Here is a 27,785-nt window from a genome sequence, read left to right on the forward strand (position 1 = left end):
TGAGCCTAATTAATCCGTTATTAGCATGTGTTGTTTACTATAATACTTATGGCTAATCATGAAATAATTAGGCTCAAAAGATTCATCTTACAATGCGCAATTAATTTTTATATATGTTTAATGCTCTATTTAAATGTCAAAAATTTTGATGTAATGTTTTTACGAAAGACTTTTAGGGACATAGTCGGCCACGAAAGCCCATGCCGTACAAGATTCATTTCGTGTGGCCTGTGGGCCATGAGTAACTGCGCCGCTGCAGCGCAGAACAAGGAAAAGACGCGCTCGTGCAGTGCTGGCCTGCCATCACTCCCCTCCCCTGCCACACCATCTGCTGCTGCGTTAATCACCGACCCACCCTCGCCCTCGCGCCGCATCCCCTCCCAAAAAAAAAAAAAGGCCAAAAACCAAAGCTCCTTTCCTTTCCGCCACCCCCCTCCCTCTCTCTCTCCCACGCAGCCAGCCAGCCGAGGCCAGCGGAGATTCCATTTCCCTCCCCCACCATGGGATTTCTCCCCCTCCCCCTCCCCCTCCCCGTCCTCCTCCTCCTCCTCTGCCCCGCCGTGCTCCGCTCCGGCGCGTCGCCGGCCGCAGGTGCGTCACGGGCCCCTTTCCCCTGGCGCCGGCGCGGGTTTTCGATCTTGTTGACATCATCTGCTGCTGCTCACTTTGTTGTTGTTGTTGTTGTTGGGGGCTGCAGATAACATCGTCAGGCAGCTCTCCTCGGTGGTGAAATGGCCGCGGGCTCCCGCCTCCTCCCACGCGCACAAGCAGCCCTCCCACGCCCAGTACGGTGAGCCCGCCGCCGCCGCCTTGCTTGCTACTGTTTCCTCGGTTTATTTCATTTACTACTACTACTAGTCGGTACTGCAAGTTTGATCGCCGCAACGACTAGTTGTTTCGTTTACTGCTAGATTTGCTTTCTGTGTTTATTTCTGTACTTGTGGACGATGTTAGTGCCCCCCACTGGTTCTGTTTCTCCTTGTGATTACTGATTACCATGTGCATAAGTAAGAGTAGGGTAATGTCTATGTTAGGAGCCGAGTTTTAACCATACTATTAGGAACATTGGGAATGCTTGGTATTATACCTATGCTTCCATTTTTGTTTACTTGAGTTCAAGTGCAACTCTGTGGGTGTGACCTAAGCAAAGCAATGTTTACGGCCTAAGTGATCAAATTCATGCACCCTGTCATCTCTACTATGCGTTGAGGCTGCGCCTTCCATATCCAGCAGAACACAACTGATTGTGTTTAACTTATTTGCTACTCCCTCCGTTCCAAAATATAACCATATCAGGATTCAAATTTTGTACTACAATATAATCATTCCTTCACTTATTCCTATTATTCCAGAGCCAATTAGATGCTTGGAAAGAGAATCCAATCAATTCAAAATTCGAAAAATGACCACTGAAGTGACTAAAAGAGAATATTTTGACCTCGTCTTAATCTTTGCTAAATACACTAGAAATGCTTATATTTTCAAACGGAGGTAGTACTTTATTTAGTGATTGTGATTGTCTGGTGTTTTTTTTTCCCTGTATGATTCTTGCATGCTGATGGTGTTCTCTGATGTGGTAGATGGGGGTGTAGCGCTGCAATTTGAGAGTGGCTACTTTGTGGAGACCCTTGTGGAAGGGGACAAGCTTGGTGTCACGCCTCACACCATTAGGGTGTCCCCTGTTGAGGGTGGAGAGCTCCTTGCAGTTGACTCGGCACATAGCAACATTGTGAGAATAACTCCGCCACTGTCCGAGTGTATGTTTTCTTCTTGCTGCCCTCAGCTCAGTGCTTGCTTGGTTGATTTAAGTACTCCTATCATTGTAATATATGACATGGAACATTTCTTTCCTATGTCAACCAGTGGACTATTTTTAGGTGTTTCATAGCCATGTTTCATGAAAGATTTTTTTCAAAGGCATGAAGATTTTAAATTAGTTTTATTAAACATATAGGTGGGTAATATGCATATATGCAAATTATTTTATTTGTCTTCTTTAATGTGGATCTAACAAATTTAAATACTAGCAATGTTAAAATAACTGATATTTCCATCCAAATGTCGTTATCTATCTTTAATATGCAGGAGTACCTTATTTTTTTTTACTGAGTTTAGAGTATCCATGCACAAATCAGATTGTGAGGTACTGAGAGAGGGAGGGGGAGTTTAACAGTTTTTTGTGCTCAGCAAAATATCTAGTAGTGTCGCTACTTGGACTGATATTAGGACATCTGCAGATAGCAGAGGAAAACTGGTTGCTGGTTCTTTCCAGGGGCATTCTGGCCATATAGATGGTAAACCAAGTGATGCACGATTCAAGCGCCCCACAGGCGTCGCTGTGGATGATACAGGAAATGTCTATGTTGCTGATACAGCAAACTTAGCAATTCGAAAGATTGGGGAATCAGGTGTGCTACAATGTTATATCTGTTTTCAATGTGGCTGTCAATTTTAATTGAAGGCAAACTTTGATCGTAATCTATCTTAAATAACTACGTCTGCAGTATTATTAAAGTACCTTGTACGCAAATATGATTGTTTGTTTTCAGTTTACCTAATTAATTATTAAAATATATTGCTGGTCTATTTGAACAGTGAAAGCCAAATGTTATAGATATTTACAAACAGAGGGTTGACCTCTGTAGTTTATGCATTAGCACTAGGTGAATAAAGTCAATGATAACTTCTGTGCAGGAGTGACCACCATTGCTGGTGGAAAATCAAATATCCCAGGGTATAGGGATGGTCCAAGCGAAGATGCAAAGTTCTCTACTGATTTTGATGTGGTATATGTGAAGAAAATGTGCTCTTTGCTGGTTATTGACCGTGGAAATGCTGCACTTAGGAAAATTGCCCTTCCGCAAGAAGATTGTACTTACCAGGATGCAACTCTTCTATCGTCAGGTTCAATCTCTTTTTTTCTCACTTTTCTGTTTGTAACCTCTGTACATCTAGATGTTTTTGCTTGTAGTCCTATTCACCATGTTCTTGAGAACCTTACAAAAATGTTGCGGGAGGGAGGGAGGGAGGGAGGGATTTATGGATGATCAATTGATCACCACAAGTATCTTCTTTACATCAAATGTGACTTGCTAGACTGCTTTGGTCCCAATAAACGCGTTCTTCTGATTTTTTTCTTCTAATTTTCTTTTTTTTAAAGCTGTGATCCAAAATGATATCTGAACTGGAAGTTGGTAAAATTGCTAGATGCTTTTTACTTGAATCTCATGCATCCTTGTATTTAAAATTTTATGGTGCCATATGGTCTATATCAATAATGTATATGTAGCATGCGTGTGACATCCTGGCCCAATTAGGATGTGGCATGTATAGCCCATGAGAGTTGTGTCTCCATGTTTAGTACCATCTTGCTAAACAGTAGAACCAACTTATAAGGCATCACCCCTTCAACCATATCACTCATGGGTTGACCCTTTTACACGAAGCGATGATGAAAGTGTAAGTGTGGTGGTATGTATAAGGGGCCTACCCATCGGTTGGGTTGGGTTGCGCTGTTCTGGAGGGCGGGCTATTACAATGCGCCATCGAAAAAGCATAGTCTCTAGTAGATCTTTTAAAAATATGGATATCTACAGATGAATTTATTGAATACGAATGAGAATCTTGTGATCATATTGGTAATTTAGACCATGACTTTCTCAACCATTTATAAATTGCTTATGGGCATGCTATGGCCAGTGATTTTGCAGCTTTCTTAGTGGGCTGTCTGTAATTTCAAATCAATCATATTTGGGGCCTTTTCCTCTATTTAGACTCTTGGAGTTTCCTTGTTAAATCTTGTTTACAAGGCTGGGCGTAACTTGAGTAAATGATTAGTTCTATTTTTTTTCTGAAACCCTTAGTGTCTTCTTTTTCTAGCGGTAACAATGCAGTTGGTAGCTGCTGTCTTTGTGCCTGGCGAATCATTTATTTATCTAGACTGACTTATCTTAAAGTATGGCTGTATGATAACCAGAGCTGTATGATTTACAATTAGTTTTATGTTCATTTTACCTGTTGAACTTGTTAAATGTAATCACCCGTTCACTTGTGCATTTTATGCACCATTTCAATTGAAAAAAAGTCTTGTCTAGAACTCTAGACTTGATCATTGATATTACTTTGTTGATTTTCGCAGATATCATACTGGTCATTGGTGCTGTTGTTGCTGGATATCTTTTCTCTGTTGTGCAACATGGATTTGGTTCATCAACTGCTGAAAAGGTTGTAGTTTCTGTATATTGCATTTTGGAATTCAGTTATCTTTTTGTTATACAGAATTTTGGCTTTCAGTTGGTCCTTTCTGCTTGCATTTTGTAGTATCAGTATTCTTGGAGCTTTATTATGAAGAGTTCTTAGATACTGTAAACTTCTATCAGATTCTTGTTTTTAGTTTTATTGGGTTGAAGCAGATAATCTCCAGTATTTGTTTTCAGGAATTTGAACCCGCCATTTACCTTCTAGTTTGTGTTGATACCATTACAGATAGAAGCACCTGAAGATGAGCATCAGGAGAACAGCACCGTGGGAAAGCCACCTTTGGTTGTGGAGAGCCTGAAAGAGGAGCCAAGTGCTGGATGGCCTTCTCTTGGGACACTTATTGGTGATCTACTGAAACTTGTCATTGAAGGAGTGGGGAATCAGCTTCTCAAGCTCGTCCCATCACGCCTGCAACATGGGAAGAGAAAAACAGACCTTACTCCTCTCAAAGACAGGCTTGTGATGCCTGAAGACAGAGAGGAGACCCCAATAGCCCAGAAGTTAAGTAGCACTCCAATGAGGCCTGAGACGCTCCATAATCCTAGCACAGTAAACGAAACAGCACCAAAGGCCCAGAAGAGTGTAAAATCATCCAAATTTAGGGATTCTACACTGTCAAGCAAGCACAGGTCTTCCAAGAGACAGGAATACTCAGAGTTCTACAGTTCATCTGAAACTCCTCAAGTGAGCGCAAAGGTCCCGAAAGACCGGCTACGACACCGTCACCGAGAGAAGAGTGGGGAAGCTGCTTATGGGACTAGTCATCCGGAGCCCAAGCGCACGGAAGTGAAGCCCTCAGACTACAGTGACCCAAAGTATGATCCCTACAACATTAGAAGCAGATATGGTGCTGAAAGTGGCTACAGGTACTGATGCCCGGTTCTTTTGCTATCGTGCGGCATCTATCTGCCCTCAGTTTCCATGAGGCCCTGCGCAAAAGCACAAAGCAGCAACAGCAGCAGCTGCTGCTTATGGGTCATTTTCTCACCAGTTGTAACCACTCATAAGATGCGGCAGCTGGGCATTCTAGTTAGGTGGTGATCCGACATCAGTTTGGCATCCGGAATCCCTCTACACGATTCAGGGGAAGCCAAAATGTATTTTTTTTTTCGCAGAAAGCAACCTGTAGCCTAGTAGTAATTTTGATCTGCTCAATACCTTCCTATTGCCTCCTGAGTTCTGGTCTTGCCATGCATGACATGTACAATACTACTACTAATCTCTTGCCTGTTACTATTACCATGCATGGGCCATCTGTCATGGCAGGTAAGTCCAATGTCAACCCAGCCGAAATGCAGCATCTCCCTAGTTCTTCCTGAGCTGTCACTGAAAGTGAGGTCTCATTTCTTCCCTCTCTTTCATTATCCATTGGTCCTACTAATACTCTGCAAACCAAGATGCTGACTAGACAGTCCTGGAAAGACTGCGCCTGTGTGCGCGTGTTGTCAATTTCTGAGTCCAGCACCATTATTCAGAAATTCAGAATAATTCAGATTTCTGACTCCATGGGCGGCCAAAGTTTGATCAGATCCTCCCATGTGAAGGAGAATACGAGGCGTGCCCGCGTGACAAAGCGTGGTTTCCTTTGAAGGATTCTGACGTGCGAGCACCAGCAGCAGTCAACAGGATGCTGGGGTCCGAACAAAAAACGAAAGCTGGATGTTCTTCGACGACATGGCCAATGCATCTGCTCCTGCTGCTCCATCTGGTTTCATAATACTACTCTTAGAACTTTAATTATAAATAACCTCTAATATATATATAGTAATCTTGAATTATAATTTAATAAAATAATATATTTGTTTATATGTATATGCATTTTAATAGAAATAATGATTAAAGTTGTTTATTGAGACCATGTTCTAGTAGTATTATAGAAGTAGGGAGTACTAGCTAATCGGAACAAACTTTCTATCTGTAATCAAAAGAGAGGAGAAAAGAATAGCATTGGGCCTGAATTGTATGTAGCTGTCTGCCACTCCTGGGTATGCAGCCGAACCGGTGGTGGTCCTGGCCATGAACTGGACTGCATGTACTACCGAACAAGATCTGGATGAATAGATAGCGGCGACCCACGTTGTTGGGCAGCACGTCCTGTGGTCTCCGGCGCCTCTTTTTTGCAAGGAAATGAGGAGGAGCTGTGCCATTTTTCTCTGCCTGAAAGGTGCAAGGCACATGCATGATGAGAGGAATGATTTGGGAGCTTGGATTGCGCTGCTGTTGTTGACCTCATCTTGGCAGCTCATCGTTGTAACCCTCAACCCTTCATGTGTGAAATAATAACCACCTTCTCCAAAAAAAAAATCATTTTATGTTACTAGTGTGTTAGGCCATGCCTAATGGGGTGACGTGGCTAATGGCGACGATAGCTCGTCGGAGCCAACGTGGCCAAGGAGATTGTGATGGAAATAATGCGCTGTTAAAGGTTAATTATTTCATCAATTTTAAATCCTAATGCTAGACACACAGTACGTGTGTGCTGGATGGTTGCATATATACATGAATATGCAACAGGCTGCTTGGATACATGCAGAAACAACGGCTTGTGCTGATTTCTTAGCGAGTCAGGCTCGGTTTTCTTGTTGATGCGAGAACGTGCGCTTGCGGCTGTTGCGGCAGCAGCGTATCTCGTGCAATCGATCCGGCCTAGACGCAACGAAATAACAGATGAGAGGATATACTACCGTTTTGTGATAAGCTATATATATATATATATATGTATGTATGAGTCAAGGAGACGTCCTTGCATATACACAGAACAATAGTCTCTGCTTCTCACTGCTTTCTCCATTGTCATCGTGCTGCGTCGCCGTACGATCTCAACTGGCCGTGGTGCTCGTCGTGCAGCGAGCATCCCGACAAGCGGTGTCTCCGAGCCTTCGCCGCGTACGCACCTGTACGGGGGCAGTGTAAAGGTTTCTGGGCAGCGTAAATATACGCGGCCGCTCAACGTCGTCAACAATTCTATCTTCTTCTTAGTTTTGCAGCACTTGCACGTGAGGCGAAGGTTCGTCTTCGTCTTCGTCGAATCACTCCAGTGACTGCACTGCATCGAGAGATAGATCTACATCGATCTGTTCAGTGAGTATATATGTGCTGAATCCTCAATCCATCTCACTGAATTAAGTTGTTATCTAGTCCAGATTTGTTACGTACCTTTGTATATGGTATTGTTCCTTTTAGATTAAAATATTGCGGCTAGATTACCAACTGAATAGCCTAATGACATGCATGATGGTTTGCTTAATTATGTTTCGTTCACTAGCTAGCTTGATAGGCGGTATGAATATATACTGCAATGGTTTATGCACTTTGGATTTGTTAAGCCTATTAGCTAATCTTGCAGTAGAATTAATTATTATTAATTCTGTTATGCAAATGATTATGTTTGGAATTAAATTAGTGGCTAAGTATGTCTTAATTCCAACAGATTGTACTCTTGCACGGCTCTGCGAAGGTATGATGGCTCAACTCCGAGCATTGGGTGAGGTGTGGCCTCGTTGAAGGCCTAGGGTGTGGTCGGATTCCCCGTTCCACAACTCCTCCCCATCAAGAACATCCCAAGAACATCAGTAAGAACAACACCTCGATGTTGTGGAAGAAGGCATTCTATACTGGCCACCGTCTTCATCCTTGCCACTCATCGCTATGCCGGCTATCATCTTTATCGATGACGACCAAAGCGTTGACCTGGGTCTGTTGCCCTCCGCCATGACCCCTTTTGCTGCTGCCATCCTCCACACCTTGTGCCGATGGATCTGGCCTCGACTCGTTTGCCGCTGCTGTCCTTTATTGCCCATGGCGACCACCCCTTTGCTGGCTAGAGAGGAGAGGAGGGCTGTGGCTGACAACGTGAACAAGGTATTATAGACTTCATGATCGTAGCTACGTGGTCTCCAGCCACGCGTTGTTGGCCGTGGTGGCTTTGGCCACACGCGTTGTCGCCCAAGGTTCAGCTTGTGGCTCCAAATTTGATTAGGTTTATCTAAAACCATGTTTGGTCAGGGGAGCTGTACGTGGTCTTGTAGCGAGGCCACTGGTTGAAACTTTTGTGTTGGGCATGTCCTTAGTACTGATGTAATTGGACCATTCATTTGTGTAGGTACTTTTGTTAATGACATGATAATTTCTAGAATTTCATATAAATATATGATCCAAGGGTCACTCTTTACACAAATCTAGAACTTACATATATGCATAGTTTTTTCCATGGTGCCCTTATACTTAGTATGTACTAATTACATATACAAATACACGATAAGTGGATTTTGCTAATATAAAATGATTTGAACCATTAGATCACTACTAAGTTCGCATTCTTCTCTCCCCTTACTATCCCAGATTCTCTCGCTTTTTACACGCACGCTTTCTGAATTTTTACGAAAATTTTCTATAAGATTGTTGCTTTAAAAAATCATATTAATACATTTAATTTTTTTATAATTAATAATTAATTAATCATGTACTAATATATTACTAACTATGTTTTCCGTCGGATAACTAACAATGAGCCGAACGTGGCCTAAGTATATCTACTAGTATAGGGTATACAGTATATGGGATAAAAAGAACATTAATAATGTTGCTAATCCAGTGTCCCAAACTAGGGTGTCCATTTCCGGTTTTGAACAAACTGTCCAAATCTGGCTATGGTCTTCTTTTTTTTTGGCAGTGTGTCCAACCGGCGGCTACAGCAAACTATAACATTATTACTCGCCTGTCGTCTCCGGTTTTGATGTCGATAAAATTGTGGATGAACATCCCTATCCCAAACCACAGCCATCTTTGTCGTTAACATGACAGGCAATTATCTGTTTTTTTTTGCTCTAGTGAATAATCATGTACACCATTTGCTAAGTTAATCCTCTCTTTTAATTAGAACACATGGTAGGAAAAAAATGCAGGGAATAGAGAAAGCACATTAATCGAAGTGCCATGATTCTCTAATCCTAAAATATTTGGAATTATAGAAAATGAGAAAACTCACCCTTCGGTCCCAAACAGGAAAAATAACAGAGCAAAGGAAGATTCATGAGAGATTGCAGCTATTGTTTTTTATATAAATTTTTTGACTGAAATTTTTCTATAAAATAATGCCATATAACTGTAATAATATGGAGTGTCTTTTTTTTTGGGTTGTTTCGAGGAAACAAATGGGTCTATAGGAAAAAGATCATAGGGATTCCAATCCTCTTGGAAAGGGGGTTTAAGTTCACAGTGTAGATAGATCGTTTGAAGGTTTCTCCTGATGCGGTAATTGTACATAATTTTCATATAATTAGTTTAATTTGGCAACAGATCATTCGAAACTTCTTAGTGTTAAATACGGGTTCAGTATAAAAAAAATATATGTGGCATGCATAATAATAACTACTCCCTCTATTTTAAAATAAAATCCTTCGACTTAGCTCATGGTTTGGGCTACTTGGTCGTTTTCCATTAGCATGCTAAAGGATACATTATGTACATAAATTTTCTATATATAAGTTTCTTCAAAAAATTAATCCATTTTGTTTGATACTTAATCAAGTCACCCACCAACCACTTATCTCATTTTGAGTTCAAAAGTTAAGCTTAGCTAAACCGATGAGTCGAATGGTCCTAAGTCATCCTTGGCTTTTTGCAAAGCCAATATTTCTAAGAAATGTGATTAATAATTAAGTAGCAAATATATATGCTTTGTCTCATATATGTACTGCATTTACATCCATATTTAAAATATTTTTATACAAATCTCAATTATAATTACTTTCTCCATTCTAAAATATAAGGCGCAACCACTTTACTCCAATGTTCCAAAATACAAGACACACATTAATTACGTTGATACATGTATTGTAGAACAATAAACTAAAGCAAAAATAGATAGCATGTATTGGCTGGTTTGTACTAAGTAAATGTATGATTAAATATTTCTTGGTCTTTAAATACAAGGTAGTTGTGCCTTATATTTTGAAACAGAGAGTACTAATAACATATTATAAAGGAAATTAATAAACAATAAATCTGGAGCCGTGCAAAAAACTATGTCTTATATTTTTAAATAGAGGTAGGAAACAATTCATTAGCTGGAATTTAGAAACTAATGTAGGGGGTAAGTTCTTTGGTCTTTGTTGGTTCTGAAGTCAAGAAGTTGTTGGTTGTACGGTTCCCATTGGTACTCTCGGTTTTATTATTTGGCATCGTTGACTTTTAGATTTATATTTAACTATTTGTTTTATTTTAAACATTTTATATAAATATACAAAATTAGAAATTAGGATTAAATTACTATTAATATTAAATTAAATTATAACAAAGTAATTAATAATTTTTTAAATAAAATAAATGGTAAAGTATAGACTCAAAATCAACAGCATCACGTAAAATAAACCGAGGGAAGTACTCCCTCCATATTTTTTACATGACGCCGTTGACTTTTAGGTTCACGTTTGACCATTCGTCTTATTAAAAAATTATATAATTATTAATTATTTTGTTATAATATGATTTATTATTATAGAAACTTTAATTATGCATTATAATTTTGCATATTTAGATATAAATTTTAAATAAGATGAATGGTCAAACGTGATTCTAGAAGTCAACGGTGTCATATATATATATATATATATATATATATATATATATATATATATAGGGAGCAATAATTAAGCAATATGCCACCCATACCAGCATGCACCTAGGATCGGGTATCGATGGACCTAACCAGACCGAAAGAGGAAAACATAGCAGAAAAGGAAAAGAGAAAAAAAAAAATCAGTCTGACGCTTTCGCACCACACATGGTACAGACACATATCTTCGATCAGCAACAACTTGCGTGTAGAAATTAATACGGTACATCGATCTAATTAGTGGAAGAATTGAAGATGAAGAATATTAATCTAGAGAAAGAAAGAGAGATCAATGCCGTAGTGGCTGCGAATTAACGACTGCTATTTTGGATCCTTCGACAGCATGCATGCAGCTCACTAGAGAACAACACTATGGAATTTTCGGGAATAAAAATTGTGGAATTAATTATCTGTTGGAAAGTAGTAAGAATCGTGAAGTATTGTCGCCAGTGACAACGCCACTTAGGCCATGTTCGGTTGTGATGGATAAGTTAACTTATCCCTGACACGGAAAATTATTAATTATTAAAAAAATAAAACAGATTAATATGATTTTTAAAACAACTTTTCTATAGAAAATTTTTGTAAAAAATACATCGTTTAACAGTTCGAGAAGCGTGCGTTCGGAAAACGAGGGAAATAAGTTATATAGCAGGAGCTGCCGAACGCGGCCTTAGGATGATCTGGGTTATGAACCATGCTGTTAAATAGTACTCCCTCCATCCCAAATTAATTATCATATATGGATTATCAATTATCCTTTATACGGTATCTGAACTCTTCTTTTGTGTGGACGTTCTTATTACCGTTATGTCTTGTTAAAAAGATATAGGGATATTGGAACCGATTTTTTTAATGTGAATTGAGCATAACTTAGGTGATTAGTCTTTTTTTTGGGTAATCAATCCATCCAAGTTCAAGTTCTAAATTTGACATAAATCGTGTTTTTTCAATGATAGATGGCATATACATCGACAACAAGTTACACTTCACTCTTTTCTGTTTTCGTTAATATCAAGATAACGATCAGTCTTTGGAGATACTAGTAAGATATACCGGTCCGGTTTGTAGAGATGCTCACAGGGACATGTGTGCGTGTGTATGCGAGTCTTCGAATATCTCATCAACATGGTTGTGCAAGCACGTATGTGAAAATTTGTGGTTGTAAATTATTTCCTAAACACAAATTTTATTCTATTGTTTTTTTATGGTACCGAGTAAATTGGCTTCCCATGGAGTTTCATGTTGTGCAAGTTTTTTTCAAGATAATGGAGTTGTTTGCTTCAACGGGAGCTACGACCACTTATAATTATTACAAAGTTTTTCACTCAAAACGAAGCATACCTCAACAGATTACTAGAATGTTTTTGCTTTTTATAGATTTATATAGATACTAATAAATCTGGATATACATGTGAAACATATATATTTTTATTTATACATAACTGAATTTAGGTACGACGAAAATATTTTATAATATAGAATAAATGGGGTATAAGAGAAGCTAACGAACATTGGCGAGTAGACAAGGTCTACCATCAATAAAGAAGGACATATTTGGTGTTTACTTCAGTACAAGCTACAACCGCTCATTATAATTTTTTTACTCAAAACCAAGCACTTCTTATGGTCATAGATATTTGGTAAGTTTGACTTTGACTTGGCAATGACATATGATCATTCGTATGATTCAATAATTTAGCGTAAATTTAAAAAACAATTATAAATGATACTTAAAGTATTTCTAACAATAAAACAAATCATAACAAAACTGATGATAGTTACGGAATATTTTTTTAATAAGATGAAAAGTCAGAAATCATGTTAAAATCAATTGCGTGAAATATTCGTGATCGGAATGGGCATAAGAGAGGAGAAGATAAATGCAATGTCCACCAACAATAAATAAGAGATATAACTTTATTTAGACCATAATCCAAAATTAATGAATATTTGTATCATCATTGTCACTGAGTTTTGGCATAAAAGATGAATTTTTTTAAAAATCTTGCTAGGTCAGGATTTGTATGATAGCATTGCAGGGATCGTTCTGAGAGCGGCTAAAATTTCAGTCAATCGAGTTAGCCTTGTTGTTGCCCTGTTGATGGCGAAGTCTGTTCCGTCGTAGTTTACAATAATCAGACTTCCTGATGTTTGTTGTTCTTAATTAATCATTCTATCTCTTTCTGATGTGTAAGTTACAACTTCTCATAGACATAGAGGTATCGTATCAATTCCATTTTAGTTGCATGTGACATAATTCTCACCGTTTAATTTTCATGCATGCTATTTTAAATTCACATCATCAAAGCCATAATCACAATCAGTATAATCAGGCTTGTAAATAAACTTAAAAAATGTGCCACTCTCTGCACTTTTTGTTAATGATGCCATTGAGACAAAGCGTGTTTAGCATTATTAATTTGCAAACAAAATTGCGAGTGAATCATCGTAAAATAAAATAAAAAGACAAGGATATACACGTTCCAAAATATATGTATTAAGTATTTCTGGGTTGTTTAGCATATACTACGAAGATATCAAATATTCTCTTGTATTCACTTCAATGATTTTTTTTAATTTTAAAATTATTATATTCTCTTTCTAAACATCTGATTGGCTCGGCTTTAAAATTATTGAAATAATTAAAATTATGATAGAAATGCTTATATTATGGTATAAATTTTAATAATAAAAATATTTATATTGTGAAATAAAGGTAATATATATAAAAGCATTCACAATGTAATAGCTACGATTATTTCCATAATATTAATGAGCTATCATATAGATAGATAATGTACCAAGTGAGTTAATGAAGAAAGAGAAGAAAATTGTCTCTTGCATGAGACATGGTTTCTACACAACACCTAAGACATGATTAAAGATATGAAACATTAAATCTAATGGGTTTACATTGTAAAAGTGATGTCTAGTACTTTCTTTTATAACGTAGAGAGTATAGAAATTATTACTGGTGTCTTAGGTCATTCTCAATGTAAGTTTCATGTACCTGATTATCTAGAGTGACATGTCATCTAAAAAAGTTTGAAACTTGAATAAAACACTATTATCTCAATGCATAGTTTCATCTATTATTGTTTCTTAGGTTACATACAAGACACAAGCTGTCTAGGTAACAGTGCATAGAAAGTTTTATCTCCATGAAACTCATTTCATCTTTCTTCATTAATACTTTGTCACGTCATAAAAATATCTATATAACACCCTATTTATTGTTCATAAAATTTTCATTACTCTAACCCGGAAGTGTAGAGTGTTAGGAGTATTAAACAATGCATACTACAAATTTTTATTCTTATTTTCACCGACATTAGCCAATCAGTTTGGCTGCTGATTCTGATGCTGATGGTGATCAAATTAAACTGGGCTGTTGTCTCCCATCAATCGTCAGATCATTGGAACCAAACGCTCTTATCTGCAGCCTGCATAATTGACCACGAACAGTTCAATGATACGTAGCGTCAAATCAAATCACATATCCTTAATCCTTTAATTCAGGTCACCTTTGAACATTACAACCACATATGCACCACACCGGTTAGAGCAAGTTGAATAGTATAACTAAGTTAGTATAACTAAGTACTAACTCTAAATTATCATTAATCAATAGATAATTTATATAATAGTTACTAAATAAATACTACACTATTAATATCCGGTCTTACCTGTTATACAGACGTTACGTCTTAAAGTTCATGCTACAGCTGCCTATAAATCAGTAGGTCGATGCTCTTTTTTTCTCTTTTTTTTCTTAGAATATATTATAGATGGCTTGTAGTCTATTATTGTACCTGCTCTTAATCTCGTATCTGTGCGTGCTTAAACGTGTCATACCGTGTGTCATGCGAAATCCAGTTCGAAGTTTTCAACCGGGTAGCTATGAATGTTTGGCAATAAATCACTCAAGAAAGCAATTAGTAATTTGAAAGCATTTGACAACGACACATGCAAGTTGGTCCAGATGACAAGAACTTCTTGCAAGCTAGAGAGAACTGTCTGATGTTTCATTAAGCCACGTAACTGGTTACTATCCGTATATGCTAAGTAAAAGCGAGTAAAATAATTGATGGAAGTGGACTTTTAAAATTGACATGTTATATTTATGTTTATTTAGAGTAGAGAGAAAAGGAGAGAAAAAACGGACCACGGATTTACTGTCAGTTGTAGCACATGCACCAAGACAATATATATGTATAAGTTGTGGACCATATATTAATGATGTATTATATGTGTGCATAAATATTATATAAATTGGCTATATGTTAGCTCTTAATGTATGATATGGAAAGGTTTTGAAGCCACTGTCCGCTCTTGTATTGATCTTGTTCTACGAGCAAATATAATATACTAGACTATAAGTTGCCAAGAAGTTAATGTGAAGAAAAGAGTAAAAATTAAATGAGATGGACTCTCATGCAAGATACAGCTATAGCCGTACTTCAAAAAAAAATGTTAAATATAAAAATTACAGCTGGCTTGTATAATTAATCTATTATATATGTTAACTTTTAATATGAGCTTTACCTTAAATTAGTTCTACTATTAAACTTGCTACATGCAATCCGACGATTTGTCAAAGAAAATGACGGCTGGACGTGTAATGCGGCTGCACACGAATCAGGCCCCTGTTTAGGAGCAATTCAGTTATCATACAGAACATAAAAAATTACGGTGTTCCAACCCGGAAAAATTATAGAGAGGGAAAAAGAAAACATTAATGGTTGATTGAGATGTGTAACATGTGTTGAAGAGAAGTTAGAGGGTAAGTCTAGTGCGAACCATAACTTCACTTCCGGTTGTGTTTTTTTTGTGTGTGTGTAAATCGTTTTTGAGCAAAAATATGTACAGTAGGAAAACATAAACATGGAATCCAAATGTTGCTTGTTGTACATGTTGCTTTTTTTTTTCTCTTTTAGAGAAAAAGGTGATTAGATTTCGAGAAAACAACCTCATCTTCTCGCTTAGAGCATCTCTAACGGTGCCTAATTTCTGCTCGCAAAACTTTTTTAGAAAATTAGTCTAAAAGGTAATCTTCAACCGTCTATCAACTCCTGATTTTGGTTGCTCCTAATACCAATCAAAAAATGAGCCAGATTTAGAAGTATTTTTTATGTTTCTAATTTCTGCAGCCGGTAAAAAAAATTGGTTTTGCGCGCACTTTTTCTTTATATGCGCATACTTTTTCATTCCCGTGGCGCCCTTCCTCTGTCCCCTCCTTCATTTGGCTGTCTCCACCTGCGCCCAACCTCTTTCCCCTCCTTTGCACCGCCAAATCTGCATGCGCCCAACCACCTTCCCCTCTGCCGCTCAGCCGCCTTCGCCGCACACTTTCTTTTTTCCCCTTCATCCATCAGTCACCTATGTATGCGCACCAAGGGTTCGGCTCCATCGTAGCAGCACCATTGTCATCTAGGGCGCCGCCTCCATCCAGGCGGTGCGCAGCAAGAGAAACCATGGCTTGGTCGATCCTGCACAAACATGGAAAATACATTGTGGCCGTAAGTCGATAAAAAGAAGTCGTCACGACTGATGACCAGTGTCACCTATGTCTGTGTGGTAAACTAACTAATTTTAAGAATTTACAGATAGGAGTACTATTGGAGTTAGAGAATATTTAGGGGATAATTATTTTGGGACAACTCCTAATATAGAAACTTTAGTAATCAAATTTTGACAATCACTTGAAGATACTCTTATGACTATGTTTATAAGCCAAAATTTAAAATTTAAATTTAGAGTTTATTTTGAGATTTTTCACTAAAGTTTGTTTTTAGACATTACTTTTAGATCCCAAAGAGCATGTACATAAAAGTTTTACCTAGAAATTTTTTTTAATCATCAATAAACCGTTTCGCTTATACTTAACACAAGGCATAAGGTGAGGCTCAAAATTCATAGTTTGGACACTGGCCTTGGTATAAATATTATATGTCAAGAAAATTCCTAGTCTATCCTATAGTACATCTATCCTACAGTACACAAACTTGATTTACTTATTGGACGAATCCATCGGCTAAAATCATTTGCATCAAACGGTCAAATCTTTCCATCTACCCTCCTTCTATTTACCGACTTCCAAAATCACGTCCACTTCCATCTATCCTCCATAAATCAAATTTAATAAATTAAATCTCAATTAAATATAGATCTAAAATTTAATGTATCATAAAAAGGCTGGAGGGAGTATTACAAATACCACCATATCAGATCTAGGTCAAATCTTCGATTAATCGTTTGTGTTTTTCAAAGCTTTTATGCAAACATAAAATATTATACGTCATTCTTGTAGTCCATTTACTAATAATGAATCGAATTCATAAATAATTAATTTTAATATGTATATATATTAACACGAATGGTTAAACTTAGACCCCCTAAATCAACGACGTTAAACAAAAATAGACTAAATATTAATTAAATGATGTATCGTTTATATGTTTATATATAATCTAATATTTACATGTACGTCCGAGTTGACAATATTAAATAACGAGAGATATTTTTCACGTAGTGGTATTTATAATATTCACTCGGTGTTTTGATATGTATATATCAACACAAATGAATCAATAGTGTCAAATAAAAAAGGAACGGATATAAAATAAATTTTGCATCAGGGAAGCTCGCTAGCCCCAGGGGAAGGAGGAGATGACCACGCAGGTCCTCCCCATCCATGTGTGCTCCCTATGAAGGACCACCGCCGTGAGGGTTGGAGACACGAGTGAGAGGTGAAGACCTTTACAAGAAGAGGAATGAGGGGGCATGGGAAGGGGTTAAAAATAGGGTGGCTGACAAGTAGTGTACGATTGAATTTGTAATTTATTTTCTTTTAAAATGGCTTCATCATAAAATTTATAATATCATTTTGTTTGATGGGCCAAAAAGGGAAAAAAAGAGAAAAGCACCGACATGTACTCCTCCTAACTTTTAAATGACGTTGCTGACTTTTTAGGTAAATGTTTGATCATTCGTCTTATTAAAAAAAATATAATTATTAATTAGTTTGTTATAAACAATCTATTATTGTAGTATTTTTTAGGTCCAATACAAGAGATGCTCTTTTATTAGATAATAACATAGAGTATGTGTTTGGATAATTATTTTTGTGCGCGTACTTTATTTTTAAGGTTACGAATGTGATGATAGAATATTGGCTGGAAATGGGTATGGGTGGGTAGGCACTCGACTTGAGCTGGGGTGAGAGGTATGTATGGGACGAGCAGAAGCGGTGGGGGGTGGGGTCAGTGGGCCAATGAGCAGCGCTCCTTCCGCTGCGGTGGCAACCGTTGACTTTGCGTTTTCATGGCAGGCATACGTCCCAACCCTCGCACACCTCCCCATACCATTCATTACTACCAATACCAATACCAATACCATTACTACTAGCACAGTACTCGTACTGTACTACTACCTCCGTTTATTTTTTTTTGTTTTTTTCGTGTTGACAATTCATCTTATTTGAACAAAATTTATAAAAAACTTAGAAAAATTAGTCACACATAAAGTTCAACTTTATTCATGTTATCATCTGGTAAGAATAAAAATATTAATCGTAAAAAATTTTTAAATGAAATGAAGAGTCAAAATATTTTAAAAAGCTAAAAAATAATCTTATTTTAGGACGGAGTATTATACCTTTTGAACGCCAATGCCAAGAGGGCGTAGCAGCATGACTACTAGTACATCACGAGTATTTTTACCCTACGAAATATTATAACAGACTGCCGTTTAAACCTGCCCTCTGTACCACCACCACCAGCTGGACAATCTTATATTATACTAATAGGAAATAATACTTGTCGTTTACGATAAATTAATTTAATTTCTGAATTTTTGATAAACAATTTTGTGGACAAATATATTTACAAAATATAATACGTTATGATGTTTGATAGTATTTTCGAGAAAAATATATACATATTATTTGTATGGTGTTTAAACCGAGCATTTAAAAAATTGTCAATGATCAAATTTAGAAATTTAACTAAACTTTATCTTAAACGATAAATATTTTGACAGAAGAGAGTATTTATCTTTGACCAAAGAGGATACTAGTCACGTAGAGAGAAATGAAAAATGCCAAAATGTAATATAGCATATGAACCTTTTACTCCGACAGGTTGGGCATCTCTGTCTACAGGGTGGGCCCATCCCATCAGTGACGCCTCTCCCGAAAGCAAGTGTGCCCCCACCAGTGCGCGTAGCATTTCCCCACACTCCGCGCCGCGCCGGAGCCAAAGAAAAAGAAAACCCAAAAAAAACCGCAGAAAAACCAAACAAAACCGTGGATCCCGACGAGGAGAAAGCCGAGACGGAAACCGAAGCCAGCGAGAAAGAAAAAAAGAAAAAAAGAAAGCTTTGACATGTCAGCCGCTCCCGCACCATTCCCCTTCTTCCTCCTCCTCTTCCTCTAGAACTCCTCCTCTTCCCCGCTCCCGCCGCCTCTTCCTTCTCCTCCACCACCGCGCGCCTCGACGTCACGCGGGGCGGAGCAGTTGCTGCGCGAGGGAGGGGGGGAGGGGGGGCGACCGTTTCCGCGGCCTCTCTCTCTGTCTCGGATTCGTCTGAGGTCCGCACCGAACGGTTCACCTAATCCGCCCGCCCTCGTCAAAGGGGGGCGGTGCAAGAAATCCAGGAGGGGGAGGAGGGATTGGTTGGTTGGTTGATTGGTTCTTTGGTGGGAGGGGGCATGGCGGCGGCATCGTCGCCGGTGGAGTTCCTGCTGCGGAGGATGCCCACGCCGCGGCGGAGGAGGCTGCCGCTGGCGGGGGCGTTCTTCGCGCCGACGGGGCTAGCGGGGGCCACGCTGCTCGGCGCGGTGGCGTCGCTGGCCGCCGGGGTGGTGGCGGGGGCGAGGCCGCCGTCGCAGCGGCGGAACGTCGACGCGCTCGCGCGGCGGCTCGCGCTGCTGGCGGCGATCCTCGACTCCGTGCTCCTCGACGCGCGGGGGTCTCTCGGCGGATTCTCCGACGCGGCCAACCTCTGCTTCCGCGAGCTCTACGTCGTGCTCTTCCGCGCCGAGCTGCTCGTCTCCTACGTCGCCTCCGCCGGCCGCGCGTGGGCGCTGCTACGGTGCCCCCACCTCGCCGCCTCCTTCCGGGACCTCGACGCCGAGCTCGCCGTCGTCCTCGACGTCCTCCCCGCGGCCTCTCTCGGCCTCTCGCACGACGCGGCCGGCCTGCTAGGGCTCCTCCGCGCAAACTGCCGCAGGCGCGCGCCTGCCCAGTATCACGACCCCGACGAGGCGGCGCTCCGGGACCGCCTCCTCGCCGCCCTCCGCCAATTCGAGCTCGGCCAGTCACCTGACCACCCCGCGCTCCAATCGCTCCTCGCCGACATGGGCATCTCCTCAGCCGCCTCTTGCCGCGCAGAAATCGATTACCTGGAAGAGCAAATCTTGAGCCAAGAAGAGGACACCGACCTCCCTCTCGTCGGCAGCGTCGTCGCCTTGCTCCGGTACTGCCTATTCGCCCTGTTCAACCCTGGCAACACGAGGGCTCTCCGGGATTGGCCGTTGGCGGGCAACAGGCAGCGGCTGCTCTCGTTTGGCGGCGGCGGCGGCGATGACACCTCCTTCTCGGTGCCAAAGGAGTTCTCATGCCCAATTTCTCTCGATTTGATGCGTGACCCTGTGGTGGCGTCCACCGGGCAGACATATGACCGGCCGTCGATCATACAGTGGATCGAGGAAGGTCATTCCACCTGCCCCAACTCCGGCCAAACCCTTGCAGATCACCGGCTTGTGCCGAACCGTGCTCTCCGCAGCTTGATTTCACAGTGGTGTGGGGTGTATGGTTTGCAGTACGATTCGCCGGAGAGCAATGAGGGGATGGCGGAATGTGTTGCTGCATCTTGCAGTAGCCGGGCTGCGATAGAGGCAAACAAGGCCACAGCTAGGATTTTGGTCAGGATGCTGGAGGATGGGTCAGAAAATGCTAAGGCAGTCGCCGCTAAGGAAATTCGGTTGCTGGCAAAGACCGGGAAGCAAAACCGGGCATTCATCGCTGACTTGGGTGCGATTCCGCTGCTATGCAGGTTGCTCTTGTCGAATGATTGGATGGCACAAGAGAATGCTGTGACAGCGCTGCTAAATTTGTCAATCTTTGAGCCAAACAAGGGACGGATTATGGAACAGGAAGGCAGCTTGCGGCTTATTGTCAGGGTTTTACAGAATGGATGGACTACAGAGGCAAAGGAGAATGCTGCAGCCACTCTGTTTAGTCTATCGGTGGTCCATGATTACAAAAAACTGATCATGAATGAACCTTCTGCTGTTGAGGAGCTAGCCAGCATGCTGACCAAAGGGACGGCAAGGGGGAAGAAGGATGCAGTGATGGCACTCTTCAATCTCTCAACACATCCAGAAAGCTCAGCTCGGATGCTTGAGTCATGTGCAGTTGTAGCCTTAATTCAGTCACTGAGGAACGACACTGTGTCGGAGGAAGCTGCTGGTGCTTTGGCCCTGCTGATGAAGCAACCTTCTATTGTACATCTTGTTGGGAGCTCTGAAACTGTGATCACTAGCCTGGTTGGATTAATGAGGCGTGGAACTCCAAAAGGTAAGGAAAACGCAGTGTCGGCTTTATATGAGATATGTCGCCGGGGTGGCTCTGCATTGGTGCAAAGAGTAGAAAGGATTCCAGGGTTGAACACAGTAATACAAACCATCACGCTCAATGGAACAAAGCGCGCCAAGAAGAAAGCAAGCCTAATTATCAAGATGTGCCAGAGAAGCCAAATGCCATCAGCAATGGCACTAGGGAGCACATTGACAGTTGTTGATCATTCATTGGTGGGGAACAACACATTAAGGCGTGCTGCGAGCTTTGGCAGTGGAGAATTGCCAAACCCAATTTCGATATCAGTGCCAGTGCCCTAGGTGAAAGGTTTCTGCCCTGGATTATGGATAATGGTTACATTTGGTGAGTTTTGTCCCCAAAATTCTTTCATTTCATGCTCAAATGAAGGTATACAAAATTTAATCCAAAGGATTTAATACTCGAAATATATCAGATGTTCCTATATGTTTATGTGTGTGAAATGTGGATAAGTGTGCAGACATATAGATGTGCAATTAGAGTTCCAGCTTGATGTTTCCTCCTTGCAAGCTTGGACATTGTTCGGTTTTGTTTCATTTTTATTTTTTTTGAAAAGCACCAAATCTGTATGCTGTTTTCTGTAAACTGTTCAGTCAACTAGTAAGCTTATACTGAGGCAACGGTGGAAAGAAATGATATATATCACCAACGGGATTGCAATAAAATAGAACATAAACTTCACATTTACAAAAAAGCAAACCTAAATTAAGTTTGTTTCCGAAGAATTGCACTATCAAGTCTCAACACAGACCCCAGACAGACAGAAATCTTCCAGTATGAAAGTACTTGAGGAAATGAGTGATGTAAATATGTGTTACTTTAGGACAAACCTATATACTTTGTTGAGAAAATTTTCTACTAAAAGGACAAAGTTGATCACACAACTGAAGAGGAGGGGGACCATCAATCCATTGAAGACCAGAAAACACTAACGAGTAAAGATGATGATCTGGAATACAGCAGCTCAATGGAAACAAGGTGCGCCGGCGGCAGTCAGCTGATTGGTATCAGAAAAAATGGTTTCACATGGAACCTGGTTTCCACTCACCGAGCTGTGGGTGTTCTTCAGAAGAAGTCGTGTGGAATACCACGCTCCCTGATGGAAATTTCCCTGCTTCCATTTGAACTAGGGTGTACAAACCTGGCTGCAAGCCGCAACAATCATAGAGGTGGATCAAGTCATGATGCCAAGACTGATGACTTTTTGAGAAGAATAAATCTTAATTAGTGACTTTGCGATTGCTTGATAGTTCTTGGCAAAGCTGCCAATCTTTAGTATAATCATGTTTATCTCATTTGCATGGTTGCGTTCTTTCCGTACTCACATTATTTTTCAGCTTTTGCGTGCACGTTTTTTGAAATGCTAAACATTATACTTTTAAAGTTAATGTATATCATCTCACCTTTGGAGTGTGGATTTTCAATTTTATACTCCCTCCATATTATTTTTATATGACTTATAATTTTACATATTTAGATAATTTTTTTGAATAAGATGAACTGTCAAACATAAACATAAAAATCAATGGTGTCATATAAAAAAACATGGAGGGATTCATCTGCTATCAAAAAATCATATAATATTTTATCTTTCATCTACCAAAGAACACAGCCTCTGCTGATATATATGTGAATCTTTTAGTTCAGTTGGCTACAATCTGGAACAAAGACAACAATCGAAGTTAACAGCTAGGTGCACAGCAGGTGCAGAGAATCTTTCTGTTATATGGAACCGACTCCTGGCTGCACCTTCTTGATCATCTGAATTTTCCTAGCATCATCTCCCCGTCGGCCCTCATCACCTCTCTTGACATTTTTGTGCATGAAATATCTTCTCAGGTGTCTACCTAACAAAATATTCCTGTACAAATTTACACCATGATCACGTTTTCGTACTTGTTTTAATTATCCTCCCCCATTTCGTCAGCTTCCAGAGTCGGTAGCCATGATTTTTCAAACCCAAAACGTGTGTCCATTCTCAACTCTTCTGCTTGACGAAGCAGACCGTCGCCGAAATCCTTTTCACGGCGCAGCACATTTTCACACTTGCACGCCCAGGTTTTGCCCTGTTCAGAAACCTGGAGAATTATTACTTTAACAGCAAAATTGGCTGGTGATGACAAGGCAAAAATTTTCAGAAGGTACCTTGCGTGCAGATTGGATCGAGATCATGTGGATGATATGATATGATGGTCTCTCCATTGTTGTTTCAGTTTGGGTTTTGTGAGCTGGGCCTGTGTGCTGTTCCATGAGGTTGATGTGCTGAAGCAGCTCGATCTGGCAAACTGGAGATACGTATCAGCCTATCAGCATCGTTCGCTCTCGGCGCCGGGTCTGTGGCTTCCCTTGAGCTCACGTCGCTAACATGGAAATTTACCTGTAGAAAAAGAAAAATGAGGAAAACCACATATCAATGGCGTGAGAAAGTGCCTTCTTGACATGTCCTACAGTTGAGTCGAAAGATCAACAAAATGTGACATTGCAGTTGTAGACACTGGTCATGCTTTGAACGCAGAAATTGATGTTCATGTGAGACTTGAATTGTACTAAATCATGTAAATTTATTCCGTTCGAAATGGGCCTGAAACGGACCAGAAACGTAGTTTCCCAAGCCAACGTATAAGAAAAAACATATACTAAAGTGCCGTACACAATTTTTTTTTTTTTGGAAAAAGAAAAAGTAAGCTGATAATGCAATCAGACACTGAACGCAGGTGCAACCGATTCAATACGTTCATCGACGCCTGGACAAAAATATGCGTTAAAACATTAATCCGTGTGCGTTCCACATTCTCATGACAAACAATAACATTAAAATATTAGGCACAAAACTGTCAAGTACCTGGGTAACATCAGATGCGTGTTTACTCTTACCTTCATATGCAAAAGGTTGTAGTGCTCCTGTAGAAGTCTTCATCAAGTCATAATGATCTGGATGGTACTATGTAGAAATAGTCATGACGCTAACCAGCCAATACTACAGTGACAAAAGAGATTGTATTTTTCAGTTGTTCACATCATAGAGTACCAAAAAAAAAAAACTAATCGAATCCCAGTCTATCAAACCAAGCCAGTCAATCCGCCGGCAGTATGAGCTTCCAGGTCAAAGGTGTGCGAACAATGACTCCTTTTTTTCCATCAAGGCCTAACTAAAACTCAAAAGTTTCATGAAGTTCCCATAAAATAAATTCTAGAGTGAAGATTGAAGAAAGAGAGGAATGATGGCCAAATGGCATTGCTTGTGGTAAGTAGCCACCGACCCAGTTTCTTGTTAAAATACACAAGTACCAATTTAATATGTTTTGCAAACCCCAGTATTCAGGTTATCAAATATGTCAACGGGTAGAACAACCGTGCCTGCAGAATTCATCAGGTTGCAGGTTGCTGATGTCGGTGAGAAAGTTGAACCTGCACAGACAGCACAGTTGCGTGAGTGCTCTGCATGACTACTATTGGCCGTTAATAACAAGTGCTCTACATGACTACCTTCCAATAATCAGGATAAATCTATACTAACAAACCAAATATCTGCTAATTCCAGGACACCAGTTTCTGCACCAATAAGTGACAGACCACATATGCACAGTAAGTACTCAGCTCAAATGGCAGCATGGTTTGCAGAAATTACCTTGGCTATAATACACTCCTAGTATTTTAGCAAGAGGAGGCATGAGAAGCTACATGATTGACTGCTCCGCAATTCGCATAGCACTGAAGTACATTATCAAGGTGGCAGTGGATATCAACAGCCGTCGGCAAATTGTTTCCTGTGCAGATCATATTAGCATAATGGGACTTGAGAACCACTAACTCTCCACTCATCTATTTGTTCAATTTTTTAACCTGATACACGAGCGCCTGTCATTGTACGATGTTGCCTACCAAAACATGCTCCAAACTCCTTGTCTCTCTGAGTCTCTGAAACCTTTCGTCTCAAACAGAAGATCACATAATCTGCAAGATACCCCATGTCCCATCCAAGAACTCACAGAGCAGCCATGCATTGGGCTGAAAGCTTGCTCCTACTTCTCTTCTTGCTACTCATTCCATTCTCCCATGCTTGGTCCTTTGATTATCCCAGCCCCATTGCCAACCTTCCTTCTCTCTGGACGAACAACAACGCCACCATTCCCTACAGTGCAACATACCCAGATGGTTCCAAGATCAGAGCCATTCTTGTTAGGCCGAACCCTGCATGGTATAGTCCATTCTTTGCCTGTGGTTTCATCTGCACCACTCCCTGCAATGCATTTCTCTTTGCCATCTTCTCGTTGTCCATTGGTGATCCGAGCAACCCTGCCTTCAATACCTCGTCCACGCCACGGATCATGTGGACCGCCAACAGGTCCCGTCTAGTGAAGGACAATGCATCACTCCAGTTCACCAAGGATGGCAATCTCATACTGCGAGATTTTGATGGTTCTCTGGTCTGGTCAACGAACACATCTGACAGCCATGTTGTCGGTATGAATCTTGATGAGACCGGGAATATGGTTCTCTTCGACATAATGGGGAAGACAGTTTGGGAATCATTTGAGCACCCAACTGATACGCTCCTCATTGGGCAGTCACTGAGGCAAGGGAAGAGGCTTACTTCAGATTCCTTGGCGACAAACTGGACTAAAGGTCAGTTCTACCTCACTGTGCTGGGCAAAGGTCTGTATGCTTTCATTGAATCAGATCCACCACAGCTTTATTACCAAAGAAGATTTAATATCACTGGCGCCATAGTTCACCAAAAGATAAACATATCCTCTGATGGAGCAAAGAACAACACGACTTACATTTCCTTCTTAAAAGGTAGCCTCTCAGCATTCGTTAGTTTCAACAACACCGACATCAAGCTATTCGATATATCACTACCATGGCCATCTTCAGCCCAGTTCATGAGCCTTGAGAATGATGGACACTTGAGAGTTCATAGATGGGATGGTATTATGTGGAAACCTCAGGCTGATGTTTTGCATGTGGATCTTGATGATTGTGCGTATCCCACAGTTTGTGGAGAATATGGTATCTGTTCTGAAGGACAATGCAGTTGCCCAACTCAAAATTTTGGGGATGAAGATCAATTTTTTCATCAGTTGGACAACCGGCAACCTGACATGGGGTGCTCTTTGGCAATTCCTCTGTCTTGTGACTTGATCCAATATCAACAGCTTCTTCCCCTCCCAAATGTCACATACTTCAATTTAGGAAAAAATTGGATTACTGACGAATATAGCTGCAAAGATGCTTGCTTGAAGGCCTGTTCATGCAAAGCAGTCTTTTTCGAGTATCATAGTGTCTCCAACGGTTCTTGCTATCTAATGCCAAAGGTTTTATCACTCATGAATTACAAACCTGAAGTAGATGGATATAATTTGTCTGCATACATCAAGGTGCAAAGGTTACCTCCACCACCAAGAAGGAAAAAGTTAAATCCAACAGCTTACCATGTTGGTGCTCCTATTATTGTTGCAGTTATCTGCATAATCATTCTCATCATCAGAAAAATAGTGAAAAAGAAGATGGAAGATGAAGACCCATTCAAGGGACTGGCTGGCATGCCAACACGATTCTCCTACAAACAGCTGAGAGAAGCGACTGATAACTTTAGCAAAAAGCTGGGACAGGGAGGATTTGGGCCAGTGTATGAGGGAAAACTTGGAAATGTCAAAATTGCGGTCAAATGCTTGCGTGATTTTGGACATGGAGAGGAAGAATTCATGGCTGAAGTCATCACCATTGGAAGCATCCATCACATCAATCTTGTTAGATTGATAGGATACTGCTCTGACAAGTTTCACAGGCTACTTGTTTACGAGCATATGAGCAATGGGTCTCTAGATAAATGGATCTTCAGAAAGAACCCAAGTGGTTCACTCAGTTGGGCAACTCGATACCGAATTATACTGGATATTGCAAAAGGCTTGGCCTATCTTCATGAAGAATGCCGACAGAAGATTGCTCACCTTGATATCAAGCCTGGAAATATCCTCCTTGATGACAAATTCAATGCAAAGATATCCGATTTTGGTCTTGCAAAGCTGATCGATAGGGATGAAAGCCATGTCATGACTAAAATCAGAGGAACAAGGGGATACCTAGCTCCAGAATGGTTGTCATCAACAATTACTGAGAAGGCTGATATTTACAGCTTTGGTGTTGTTGTGTTAGAAATCGTGAGCGGAAGGAAAAACCTTGATAACAATCAGCCTGAAGCAAGCAGTAATCTGATTAATCTACTTCAAGAGAAGATCAAGGTCGGCCAAGTTCTAGATATATTGGACAATCAGAGTGAAGAT

General features: G+C 40.3%; 2 protein-coding genes and 1 long non-coding RNA gene across 4 annotated transcripts; 2 read left to right on the top strand and 1 right to left on the bottom strand.

Annotated features, from left to right (window-relative positions):
- The first annotated feature begins 480 nt into the window (after nt 1-480).
- Nucleotides 481-5,948, top strand: LOC102714349. Its single transcript, XM_040521484.1, has 7 exons — nt 481-591; nt 698-790; nt 1,581-1,757; nt 2,238-2,408; nt 2,695-2,904; nt 4,139-4,224; nt 4,486-5,948. Exons 1-7 carry the CDS (start codon nt 501-503, stop codon nt 5,131-5,133), a joined length of 1,476 nt encoding a protein of 491 aa, XP_040377418.1. The 5' UTR covers nt 481-500; the 3' UTR covers nt 5,134-5,948.
- A 13,213-nt stretch (nt 5,949-19,161) lies between these two features.
- Nucleotides 19,162-22,137, top strand: LOC102704946 (U-box domain-containing protein 4). The gene has a single exon (XM_015833040.2). It carries the CDS (start codon nt 19,590-19,592, stop codon nt 21,777-21,779), a length of 2,190 nt encoding a protein of 729 aa, XP_015688526.2. The 5' UTR covers nt 19,162-19,589; the 3' UTR covers nt 21,780-22,137.
- Nucleotides 22,138-23,055: 918 nt separating this feature from the next.
- Nucleotides 23,056-27,604, bottom strand: LOC107303484. 2 transcript variants are annotated; one of them, XR_005811184.1, is made up of 4 exons: nt 25,127-27,604; nt 24,373-24,906; nt 23,644-23,875; nt 23,056-23,576 (listed from the first exon to the last, which is right to left on the bottom strand). It is a non-coding gene; the product is annotated as an uncharacterized LOC107303484 (long non-coding RNA). The 2 variants fall into 2 exon arrangements; XR_005811183.1 differs by having other exon boundaries at nt 23,056-23,564; nt 25,127-27,603.
- Nucleotides 27,605-27,785: the final 181 nt, after the last annotated feature.

This window comes from Oryza brachyantha, chromosome 2 (assembly GCF_000231095.2).
Source record: "Oryza brachyantha chromosome 2, ObraRS2, whole genome shotgun sequence".
Taxonomy (NCBI): domain Eukaryota; kingdom Viridiplantae; phylum Streptophyta; class Magnoliopsida; order Poales; family Poaceae; genus Oryza; species Oryza brachyantha.

Excerpts from the sequence above, each read along its gene's own strand:
- LOC102704946 (XM_015833040.2), top strand. The coding sequence starts at position 19,590 with ATGGCGGCGGCATCGTCGCCGGTGGAGTTCCTGCTGCGGAGGATGCCC.
- LOC102714349 (XM_040521484.1), top strand. The coding sequence starts at position 501 with ATGGGATTTCTCCCCCTCCCCCTCCCCCTCCCCGTCCTCCTCCTCCTC. Across the intron at positions 1,758-2,237 it reads AACTCCGCCACTGTCCGAGT|ATAGCAGAGGAAAACTGGTT; the intron begins GTATGTTTTCTT and ends GGACATCTGCAG. Across the intron at positions 4,225-4,485 it reads GTTCATCAACTGCTGAAAAG|ATAGAAGCACCTGAAGATGA; the intron begins GTTGTAGTTTCT and ends ATACCATTACAG.